This window comes from Barbus barbus (genome assembly GCF_936440315.1).
Source record: "Barbus barbus genome assembly, chromosome: 8".
In the NCBI taxonomy this organism is placed as follows: domain Eukaryota; kingdom Metazoa; phylum Chordata; class Actinopteri; order Cypriniformes; family Cyprinidae; genus Barbus; species Barbus barbus.
Window position 1 is genome coordinate 6,459,806 of NC_136736.1, and position 12,960 is coordinate 6,472,765.

Consider the following 12,960-nt stretch of genomic DNA (forward strand, 5'->3'; position numbering starts at 1 on the left):
CTAATTTGATAGTTTTTCAATCCAAAAAGTTAGATGAATAATTATGATAGAATATGATCAATAATTACTCATTGTTGTTGATTATATTATTTAAAAATACTAACTATATGATACATGATATTTATTGTTATCTTGATTACATTATAATAATTAAATTATAATGATCCTCCTATATGTGCAATAGATAAGGGTTTTTATTGTTAATTAAGGTAATATTTAGTATGATAATTATAATATACTTATTATGTTTATTTATTATTGTTGTTGTTGACGGCTAAAAACACATCTCTTTCATCTTTATTTGACTCTAAACTCTAGCACTAAACTGCAGTCAGGCCATCTGCAAAATCCACCAGATTCTTGTTCTGCATCAATGAGGTGATTTTCATGTTGTTTTACAGTATCATCTTTTAATAATTGCATACCAAATTCAAGATAAATGCCATTTACTACCTCACTGTATCGCAAGAGTGAGGTAATAAATAGCATTTGTTTTGATAAATAGCCATTTTTAAAAAATGATACAGAAAACAATATGAAAATAACCAAAGTGGTACTTGGAGAGATGTAGAACAAGAATATGGTGGAGTTTGCAGAAAACATTTAGATTTTATATTTTTATGAATTTTTAAAATATGTCTATATATAAATACCATTAAACAAAAAGTACCTATAAAGTGTTTTTTAATCAGCCAATTATTATCGATTAATTGACGGTGGTTTCATTTTGATAAGCGATCAGACCCACTCTTAAAAAAAAAAAAAAAAAAAAAAAAAAAGATTTGCGTGACCGCGCTTCTCTGAAGCGTAGATGTCGTGACCGCGCTTCTCTGAAGCGTAGATGTCGTGACCGCGCTTCCCTGAAGCGTAGATGTCGTGACCGCGCTTCCCTGAAGCGTATATTGCGTGACTGCAGTGATTCACATTCTGTTTTATCTATTTGTTTTCTTTTTATCTATTATATAATTAACAAAAAAACTTGCTTATTATTGCTCTTTTGTTGATTCTGACTGCTTCCATTGTTCTCATTTGCAAGTATCTTTGGATAAAAGCAAAATGCCTAAATGTTTCTTTTATTATAGTTGTTGTTAGTTATGTATTCTACTATTTATTCTTCAAGTCACCACAGAGTCCTAAAGCACGCCTGAGAGGCCATGTAATCACCTTACACCGGTTTGTTGCTGGAGATTGATTGGGAGTTACCGGGCACCGGAGGGCAGGCTGAAAAATCCCCGTTGGGCGGGTGGGTGTAGCTGAGGAGTGCGCGTGCGCTCACGGGGCTCGTGACGTTCCGGTGCTAACCGACGGGAGTCGGGAGAGGAGAGCTCTACTACACCGAGGAGAAGAAGCAGAGCACCGGAGGGACGCTTGACAAGGAAGAAGTGGCCAGTCCTTCAACATACTGAGGCAAAACGAGAGATTGTTGTTTTTCTCCTCAGTCAGTGTGTTTGTAGGCGACACCGGAGCATGTCACTATGACAACGACTGGACTTTACACAGTAGCCTTCTTCTTCTTCATCATCTCAGTAACGTTAGGTGCTGCTCTGTAGATATCGTAATCGCAGTAGTCGCGGAGGACTGTCAGTTGTCAAGCCGTAGAAGAAGAAGCCGTAGAAGACAGTCATGGATCAGAGACTTGCTACAGTGATCAGCTAGCGTCTTATGTGACCATTCTTCACGATTAGAGGAGAAAGCGAAGACCGCACACCTGGAGCAGCATGGATTTGAGTAGCATCAGGAAGCTCATCACTCGATACGTGAGTACAGACGCTATCACTCTCTCCAACTTGTTGGTCTGGTTTCGAAGGGCAGCGCTTCTTCCGATACACTTTTTTTTTTGTACTTTAAAGCTAAAAAGACACGTTGTATATTCGCGTGTCCGTTTGTAAGGCGTTGGTGCATCACCTTTGAGGCTCTCTGTGAATATGGAAAGAGCTAGTAATATGGGCACAACCAACCGCTTTCTACTATAACTAATCTCAGGCGTTCGTAATGAAGTTATCCGTTCGACTGTGACCTGATTCTCAAACGAACTCACTAATGTTATGTTTTCATGTCTAAAGATGATGGCACCGGCTGAGCTCACTCATGACTGAGATTCACAGAGAGTGTTATGAAATGTCAAAACTGGAAATTAGCCTCAGTGAATTAAAAGGTAATGCGCACGCGGAGGGCAGGTGTGGATGAATGATACAAACTAATTTTTTAGTTTAGTATTGCACACTTGTTAGTATCCCGTAAGTGTTTCTCATTCTTCTTAATAAGCATTAGAAGCATTCCATGAAATCCCAAATCCCGTGTTTTGGTTTTAAGAACTGTTCGATATATTTGATTAAAATCTAACAGAATAAAATATCCACCAAATATAAAATCAGGCATAATGATTATTTATTCGTTTTTTATTGATTTTTTTGCCTACCAAATGTTTGTATTTCCTCTCTAAAAATCATGATTTTTGGAAATCTATAATGTTTTAGTCAAGATCAACTGGTAGTAATAACCTTGCTACTGTAAAAACAATCATATAAAAAATAATCATATGCATCAACTGCATGAACCACACACAAAAAAAAAATCATTGAATTTACTACATTTTTTTTAAGGTGAGTTGTTGCAATCAATTTATTTTAGCTACATTTAAATAAACAAATGTAGTTGACTAACGTTCAACATTTTCTTTTTATTTAAATGTAGCTCAAATAAATTTTTTTCCAACCACTTACCTTAAAAAAAAATTGTATAATTTTTTTCAGCAGCTTAATTTTGAATAAATGTTTATTTTGTGCGATATATCATTTAGTTTGACTTCTTTTATTATTTGTTTACAAAAAGAAAAATCATTCAAAACTATAAAAATGATTTTATACTCTATTAATTGAAAGTGGCTTAAAGGCAGAAATGCATGTTTTTTTGTGCGTCAGTAAAGAACCTCCATCAAATTCCATTAGAAACAACGAAACATAGTTGCTCTACATCGTTTTATTATATAATCCAGTCGTTTTCATAGACGTGTTCAGTCGATAGGTTACTGTATGTCATTACTACACAGATTAGACCTGCTTTTAAGCCACTTAGCACTCAGTATAGGCAAGAGTACATGCTAAACCAACTGTTCAAGCTGTTGGGGGTTAGAGAAAGAGATTTGTTCAGTAACTGAATCAAATAGTGATATCAAGATTCCTTAGTGGGTTAAACTGGTGAGCATGTAAGGTTTTTTTACGGTACAATTTTACAGTAGAAAACAATTACTGCAAAACAATACAAAATGTTATAATAAATTTGTTAGACACAATTTTGAACAATATTTCTTTGTTGGTGGGCAGCTGAAATGGTGAAAAAACTGCATGACTATTTAGTTCTCCATCACTGAAGGCCATATGAATCTGTTATTCTGTAGTCTGTCACTGTATCAAACTGACATGATGAGCAAAATCTCTTGCACTGTCTACAGTCTGTAGAAAACCTGATGAAAAGTGTGTGATAAACATGACGTGAGTAGTAATGGTTGTGTCATGTCACAAACACCTCTCACCTGTCTGTCTGTATGTTTGTGTTGTGTTTGCTCTGGTTTTACGGTAAACCATGTAACACATAGGGCTCAACAATAAGGGTGCCCTGATGAACGATTGCGTCTGTGTTATTTTATTGTCATTGAGATACTATAATCATTTTTAATTAGTTTGTAGTTTTCAATTTTGATTTGAATGAATTTTCAGTTATTAATGTAGTAGTTGTTTTTGTCATTTTTATTAAATATGTCTATATAGTTATTCATTTTTATAGCAGTTTTAGTTGTGGTTATTGTAGTACATAAAGTAAATGAAAAAGAGAAATGTTGCCTTGTCAACAAGCTAAATTAAAATAAATTGAAGATTATTTTATTGTATTTTAAATTATTTTATTTTTAGTAAATAACCCTGGGTTGTTTGTGTCACTAAATATTACAATTGTTGATTATATTCATGGGTTTTCATGCCTTAGAGATCTTTTTGACCAGTTAAAAATGATGTGACTATTATTTTATAAAATAATATTTATAAAATATTATTTTATTGTTGAGCTCTGCACACGTTACAGCAAGGTTATCGTTAAACCTTCAAAATCATATTTGCATCGTTGAGGTTTGAGAACAATGCTTCATTTGAAATGCAAAGCAATAAAATCCAATAGATTTTTTTCTAAACTTTGAAATGAGGAAAAGATTAAACTTTTATGAAAGTTAAATGCATGTCAGTTTTGCTGGGAAACAGGCAGTTTGTTTATCCCACCCTAACCGATCATTTAGAGAGAGCTGTGTCATGAGACCGGACTGAGTGTAGTCACATGAATGTGTGTGTGTGTGTGTGTTAGATTGCCTGTGAAAAGCACAGTCCACCCCACTGCTCTTTGATCTAATGCGTGGTAATGCAGGTTGGCAGAGTGAGAGGAGAAAAGCAAATGAGAGTACCGGGTAGCGAGAGAAGACGAGAAGAGAGAAGGATGGAGAATGAGATGGGTCAGAGGAGATGAGAAATAAGTCCCTCTGCGGATTTGACAGGCTCAGACAACAAAGGAAGTGACAGTGGAATGATTTGCTTCCACCTGTAGTATCGCTCCCTTCCAGAGTCTGTCTGCTGAATGGGCATTTTTACTGTAGGAAGATAAATATGAAATGGCAATCTGAAACCTCTTTTAATATGCAAAGCTCATCGTTTTTAGTTCAGCTAGAATTAGTTGGAAATATGGAAATGCTTTGAAGTCTGGAAGAATGTTTCCTGTTTAAGAGAGAATAGATTAGTTTAGAATTCATAGTTAGCATGTCAGAATTAGCAGTTGCAATCCCAATGTGCGCATTCTTATTTAAGGTTTTATTTTAAGGTGAGGTGTGTGTTTTTTTCAGTATTCAAATTCTTAAAATACTTCATACATAAAATACTTAAAACACATTATTAACCAATGGTTTGGGGCAGGGTTATCTTTTTGATCAACCAATCACAGATAGAGGTAGTGTTTAAACAATCAATGACTTGAATATTGTGCTGTACTAGTGAAACAATATGCATTATTCCACAAAAAAAAAGAGTTAACATATATGTTTTCAATAGAATTTTGGCAGTTATTAAGAAAGAAATGTTAAAAATCATGGCTCTTTTATACTGCAATTTTGAAAAATGTAGTATTCAAATTGTACTTTTGCTGCAGTTATGTGCATACTATACTAGTCCAAATATGGCAAATGTAAAGTTTTTAACTGATTTTATTTGAATTTTATAATACACAATAATTGTCTTTATATTAAAACAATACTTACAATTATTAACATTACAGAACAGGTTCCCAGTGCTTTATTACTGCACAAAAACGCAACTCCCAGCCATCTCTGGCTTCTGAATAATTTCCAGCATTGGACAGGAAGTAGTATGACTACCCATTTCCTGTCCCAGGAGGCTCTGAGGTAATTTGAGCTCTGTGTACAGAGGTAATCTCATTGTCTGTCAGCATCAGGAAAGACTTATTGGAAATCATCCTACATGAGCAGGAATATGATTCAGATGGTCAGACAGTAAGACAACATGGAAAGTCATGCCAAGCAAGTTCATACAGTACATAAATGTTTCTCTTTCCAACTATGACCATAATCAGCTGTAGACTAACTAGCATGAAATATGTAAGATGTAGGAATAACATACTACCATACAATTCTTATTTCTGTAGTATGTGAATTTGTATGCACAAATTAACCAGAAGTATAATTTGTTGTGATTTCTCTTTTCTTTTAAACTCTTTCTGAACTCATAAATTGATCCGATGTGCATTGTAAGAAAAGAAAGTCAGTAGAAAATGCATAAGGTACTGATCAGTTTCTGCCAGGAAATTATCTGTTAATTTTATGGATATTTCCTTTAACCCTAAAACACAACACTGCAATTTGTAATTCAAAATACAGGGAAAACGCCTTTAATGGACTTTACTTGGAGTGTATGTTTACCTAAGACTGCATTTTGGGTAAAAATCTAATTACTAAATAATTAGCAGTTTTTATCTGCTAAGATAACTGTAAATAAATCACAAAATTGTAATGAGGTCATGTGACAACAGTGTAGCATACTGTTGCTGCATAATGTTTAGTTTCACATACTATTTTAAAACTATGGTATGCAGTAAGCTTGCCATTTATGTCAGCCATAATAACATTGCATTGGTTTAAAACGTTTATTTGACTAGCATTAATGGAGTTTAATGGCGCAAGCAACACACATTTTATCAATAAATCCAACCTAATGCAACACTTTAGAGCACATCATCCAACACAGTAAGTGCCAGCAACTAGCTGACCAAGCACAGAGAAATAAAACTATATCATTAAGACGACCATCAGTTTTACTTATGCAAATGAACATTCTGTCATCACTTACTTCCCTTCATATCTTTACGAACCAGTATGACTTTCTTTATTCCATAGTGGCAGAATTAAATTTTTTTTGTGTGAAGTTAAGGTTTTAGACTGCTGAGGACTGTTTGCATGCGGCATACACATGCAGGCACGTACGCATGTTCACCATTCATCACGTAGACAGCGGACGCTGACCCGTGAACTGTATCCTAGAAGGATTTGTTGGTAATCAATATGGGTGATGAAATGATAATCATTATTCTCACGCTTGACATGTTCTCCATAGTTCAACTGAAGTTCATGGTCTGCTCCTGAATTTACAGAGTCGAGAGCTGTGTAAGGAAACAACTAGAAGATTTTTGCCATACAATGCTGAATGTGTTCTCACAAACTTTTAGACTTTCCATTCGAGCGGCCTGCTGCATTCCATTCCGAGCAGCTGATAAATGACAGCACACTGTCAGCCGAATGCTGGTCCCTCAGGGTCTGTCAAACAGCAGCACCATGTGATTCTTTTCAAAGTAGAATGATCTAATGACTGGTGCTGCGGTCAAACGTGATGTAATAATGCTGATGTTTGTTCCCCAGTGTATTTGTTACTGGATTTACGTTCAGTAAAGAAAATGAAAAAACTGAGGGGGGGGGAAATAATCGTAGATGTAGCTTCAGGATGAAAACATGGCTGTGTGTGAGAGTGACAGTGAAAAATGCTAGATTTTTATTTTTTACCCTTGAAGAAAACTTAAAGGTCAGAAAGGCATGGTAATGTTTTGACAGAGTTGTCGCCTTCCATTAAAATATAGAAATATCAACTTATCTCTCTTCTCTCAAGCGGAAAATAGTGTGATTCAAAAAGTGATGCATTTAGCACAGGCACTCTTTCTCTTTTTTTCCCTCCTCCGTCTGGCACAACTTCACACAATTTTAAAAAAAATGCCTAGAGCATATTCCACCCAAAACAAAACAAAAATTATTTTATTTTAGATAGTCGTTGTTGTATGCATATTTTGGTGGGTGAAATATCACATGGACATGTCTTCAAACATTAAATCAGTTAAATCAAACATTTCAGCCCAAGACTACAGTGTAGAGACAATTACATTTGTAAGAGAAGGCCTTGAGTTTGGAGTTTTGGGGTGTAACCCTGCTCACTTAAGCTGTCCTTTGAAGAACCAACATGCTGCGACAAGCAGGGAATGTTCATTTATTAGGATGGACATTTTTCCATTTTTCTAGAGGGGGTTTAAGTGATTTTCCTAAGTAATATTTGATTTATTTTAAAATCCTGATGCATTTTCAAAGTTCTTTTAATGCTCACTGAGATTCTTGAAGCTTTCTTGATGCACGTCTATTGGCTCGTTTCCACAGAGCGGTACGGTTCAGTACAGTATGGTACGGTATGCAATTATGTCAGTTTCCATTGTCAGAAGTTGTGAATGGTACCAAAATAGCGAACCGTACTGTACCACTTTTTGGTACCCTTTCATTTGGGTACCTAGCACAGAAAAGGGTACCAAAAGGGTGGAGCTAAGCTCACTGCAGAACGTTGATTGGTTGACTAGAATAGTCACTTTTGCGTGATACAAGGGGATAAAGCTTCTCCTTCACTCGTTCCGCTCTGCTTTGTTCTGCTTATTACACCAGAGTGCACAAACACACAAAAAAAAAATAAATAACAGTGTATTTTATACTTTTATATTTTCACACAGACAATAACCGTTTTTCAATATGTGTCCTTGTCTGTTCTTGTGGACTTGTGAAACGTCATTGCCCAAAAACCTGCGTAATTTTCAAAATATTACTGTTATTCTATCATGAAATGTAGATTTAAGAGTTTTTCAGGCGAGAATGTAGTTGTTTAAAACTCCAATCTGTGGTCTATTTATAAATAAATAGCACCTATTTGAAAATTTGCTATGCCGATTTCAAAGCTCCAGGCGATCACCGGGCGCTCAGTGCTCCTATATCCGCCTCGAGTAGCCTTACGCTCAGCTAGTCCTTCTGACATTTGCCGCTAGCTCTGATGTCTCTGTAGTGATTAAACAAGAATCAATTTGTTTTGTGTATATTTAACAGGCATTCGTGGTCTCATGAATCTATTATTTGTTCCTGGTCATATCGTTTTGACTGAGCACAAAGTTTAACTTTATATGTATTTTGAACTTTACCATAGTAACTTACAGCGCTGACTTTGTAGCAAACGTTTGACTCTGAATTGTTTGCTTTTGTCTTTATTTCCTCTTATATAAGCCTCTTATGCTTCATACTTATACTTTTATAATGGCTATTATTGTTAATTAAAATTACATAAATGAGGCAAAGTTGTGCTTATTGTTGCGCTTTATTGTCGATCGCTACTTTCCTGCATACACCACGCCAATCAAGTAAAGGGTACTGTTGGCAGTGGAAACGCAACCCGTACCGGATCGTACTGTACTGAACTGTACTGTACCGTACCGCTCAGTGGAAACGAGGCTTATATCTACTCTAAATCAAGATAAGGACAGGCTAAATCATACCTCTGCTTGAAGCCACTGCAAATGCCTTTATGATAAAAACTTGTTGTAGACCTTCTGCTCCCATATAAAGTACTGTAGCTCTTGAGAGCTCTCTTAATGCAACAGTCAGAGAAAAGAGCCACTGGAATAATGGCCTATTGATGGCTGTGAAATTGAATTGTGCTTGTTAAAAGAACACATGACCCTCCACTCGATAAGAATAGAGAAGTCTGAATGCCATTGAATGTGTAGGAATTTATTTGAAAGAGGATTTTGGGCATTACATTTAGCTTTAAGATAGGTGGAGTAGGAAAGAAAGGATTGGTTTGAAATTACCTTCACTGGGTCTAAAAGTTATATATTTGACATAGATGGTGTTTTTTTTTTTGTTTGTTTTTTTTTTTCAACTTTAGGCTATTTCTCTTAATCTTTGGGAATGTTATCCTGTTTACTACTAAATTCATGTCTATGAATGTAAATGAAAAATGAATCTGTCATAATGACTTCAAAGATTTGTGTATCTGCCAACCCTTCTCAAAATATCCTGCATGCTTGCACAGAAGATGTGTAGAAATATAATGATGTTTGGTTTGAGTTATTCAACAGACATTCTTTGCTGAGTCAGACTGTCTTTGTATGAAAGGGTCGTTGAGTTTTATGCAGTGTACCCACAGATCGATGGAAGCATTTACAAGGGCTCAGCTGCTTAAATCCAGGTGTCCCTGCCTGCTGGGAATGGAAATTCACATAGCACTTGTTCCTTTGCTGACCTGAGATCAGTTTAACAGTTTTAGGTAGAGGATCAGTGTGAAAGGAAATATTTTGGTTATGGTACATAGAGTCCTGATTACAGCATTTCTAGGCCATGTTTTTTGACACGATAGTAATTATTTATTTTTAGGGTTAACTTTATGTTTCTAATCTTTAAAGGTCCATTTTTAAACCAATAGCCTGGAATTAACAATAATGAATTTTTGCTGAAATGGATTTATCTGTTAGATTAAAAGAGCTATTTTTAGCATGTAATGGGCATTTGGCTTTTCACAGATGTCCAGATGGAAGTTTCATGAATGTGAAGCATAAAAGAGTGTTTTAATATCCCTTAATCTATCAAAAAACACTTTCTAACCTTCACCTGTCCTCGTTCACTTTTTCGTTTCTTCCCATGGAACATCACTAAAAACATTGAACGCTCTAAATGAGATTAACAGGAGACAGGAGAGTTCAGCGGAGCGAGCTGCCAAAAGTTCAGGTCATGTGACCTCACCCCTGTCTGATCCCATAAGGCCCCAGGTGGTAAAAACCAGGCCAGAATGGCACAGAGAGATTTATTAGAAGGGAATTTTGGATATTTTTTTTATTAAATATTGGGTTTTGTAGGGCCTGTGTTTGAACTGAAGAGGTTTTGTCTGTCTTCACCAGCGGAGATTTGAATCGAATGGAGGGACGAAATAGGCAATAGACTGATAAGACTGCCAATCAAGAAAGCTGCTATCATCTCACTGCTCTTCAGGCATTGTGTGTATGAGTGTGTGTCAGTCCGAAACAAGCGGTCCTTGTCTAAGCGACTCACAAATGGAGCATGTGACGTATTGTGGAACGGGGATCTACACAACTAAACATAAGGCATTGAAACTTACAGGACAAAATGGACAGCCATTAACAGTGTGACCCAGTGACTTCCAGTTCCCCACAGACCTGTGCTATATCTTCTGATAATGAGAAAGGAAACAAAACGTCACACTTTGTAACACAATATTCCCAAGTGACTCTCCACATGTTCTGATGATGTACTGCCTGCTTTATGCAGGTGCAAGAAAAATAGGAAAGTAGATAACAGAAACACCACAGCCAAACAGTCCAACTGTGCTCACTCACTCATGCGAAGATAGCCACAGCACGCATATCAACACACTCACGGACTGCATTGTATGAAGCTATAATAATATGTTCTTTCTTTAGGTCAGAGTGACATTTAAAGTGCTGTATTGTCAGAGAACACTTTTTTTAATCTTGTGATTTAAAAATGCAAGGCAGAGCCAAACCAGGGAACTATATATTATTATTATTATTATTATTATTATTATATATATATATATATATATATATATATATATATATACTTTTTTTTTTTTTTTTTTTTTTTTTTTTTTTTTTTTTTACAGATAGATAGATAGATAGGCTTTTTATACATGCATGCATTACTATTTTATAATGTTTTTCAGTATAAACATTTCCAGATTTTAAACCACTATGCCATTCCAACCCACTACATTTGTTGTTTTAGAAGCATTGTTACATGTAAACATGGCAGTTCCTGTAAATTTCTCTACTCATCAGGTTGGATTATGAAGACTAACATGTTTGTCTGCCTTCCTGCTGGTTTGTTTAATTATGTATGAGATCAAAGTCAGAGATGAAGTCATGTTATTACCATGCCCAGGACTCATGATGATTACAAAATTAGTACTCCCTGTGAGGGGGCTACTTAATGAGCACAGGCTAATTAGCTGGGCGCCATGCTACCTATTAGAGATCTCCACAGCCAAGAAAAGTTGATTTAGTGATCGCAGAGCCTCACTTGTTGCAGTTTGCATAGTACACCAGATTATAGAATTATAAAGATTTCTGTTGAAGAATGAGAAAAAAATAATAGCAGTTACCTGCTGTATATCGTTCACCCAAAAAATGAAAATTTCGATCATCATTTACTCACCCTTGTTCCAAACCTGTATGACTTTCTGTCTGACTTTCTTTCTTCTGTGGAGTATAAAACCAAACCTAACAGTTGCTGGACCAGCATCTGTTTAGAAAATGACATGGAAAATCAGAGTTATATTTTGGTACTCAAGCAGAGATAGAAGATGAATTTACTATTGGAGGCATTCACTGTTGCCAGATCTTTCTATATGAATCAAGTCTTGTAAAGGCATATGTCCAACACAGTTGGCCGTCTTTGCACTTGTAGGAGCACCACTTACTTGAAAACTATAAAGCTGGCGGGATAAGAAGGTGTGAAGGAAAATGCTGCCATCTTTTCCTTACATTTATTTTTAACTCTCCTCATTTGAGTATGTGCCGTGACCGTGGGCCATTTCTTCCTAGGAGCTCAGAGGAAGCAGGAGCATTGATTTTATTAAGAGTTGGCAAATTAAACCAAACCTCATGAGAGCACCTGGCTTTTATCGGCAGCTCCATTTGCCAGCATGGCACATTAATGAATAGAGAGATAATAGTTGACGCCATCCGTGACTCTCAGTGACGCCAAGAGAATGTGCTGTTTTAGACTCCAGAATTACTCGTGATTAACTGGTGGGATTGCGTATGATGATGGCATTTGTCTTCTTCCTCCGTGGGATATTTAAAAAATAAACAAACTTTTTACACCATGTTGCAGTTCCTTAAGAACACAATCCATTCTTTTGAGTGGCCATTTATTGTTTTGACAATGATAAGTTGTAATGGATGAGAATATTAAGGGGCAATCATTACCAGAAAGCACCTGTGGTCAGTTTCAATTGGAAGCTGCTTTCTTCTGTGGCTGGTGGGTGGACATGTGTACAGGGTCATGATCATCACATTTAATGTCCTGGACCCATCTGACCCACTTTAGGCTTCGGACGCTTAGACGGCACTAAAGGCTGTAAGCAACATCTAAGGTTTTTATAGTAGTTACCCGAATAAACAAACTAGTTCCTGATTGTCAGCACTAATTTTGCCAAATTGAAACATGTTTGAGTCAAGATTCCAGATCCGAATTAGTTTACCTAGTAAGTACTGTAGTATGCAATACTGTTTCTGAAAATAAAGCTTCTTTCTTGGCATCTGTGGTTCCATGAAGAATCTTTAGGATCCATGGAAGAAAGGTTCTTTGTAGTGAAAAATGGTTCTGTAGAAAATGGAACCGAAAATGATTCATCTATGTCATTGTTGCAAAACACTCTTTATTTTTAGGAGTATACTGTTGAAAATATTCATATGTATGAACAGGTATTCTGAACATTAAAGGCTCAGCAGAAACTTGTTCTATTGACCTATTTTTTCTTCCCAAGGGGAATTTGAAGGCCCAAAGATAGATAGAGAAGTTAA

General features: G+C 36.0%; 1 protein-coding gene across 3 annotated transcripts in view; it reads left to right on the plus strand.

Moving 5' to 3' along the window:
• Positions 1-1,329: 1,329 nt before the first annotated feature.
• LOC306873521 (phospholipid-transporting ATPase IH-like) overlaps positions 1,330-12,960 on the plus strand; it is a gene marked incomplete at its 3' end in the record, with an annotated part of 63,843 nt that continues 52,212 nt past the window's right edge. For all 3 annotated transcript variants that reach the window (XM_079422865.1, XM_079422866.1, XM_079422864.1), the window contains exon 1: positions 1,330-1,757. In XM_079422865.1, coding sequence (XP_079278991.1) covers positions 1,719-1,757 — 39 coding nt within the window. In that variant the 5' untranslated portion in view covers positions 1,330-1,718. The remainder of the gene's footprint in view (positions 1,758-12,960) is intronic.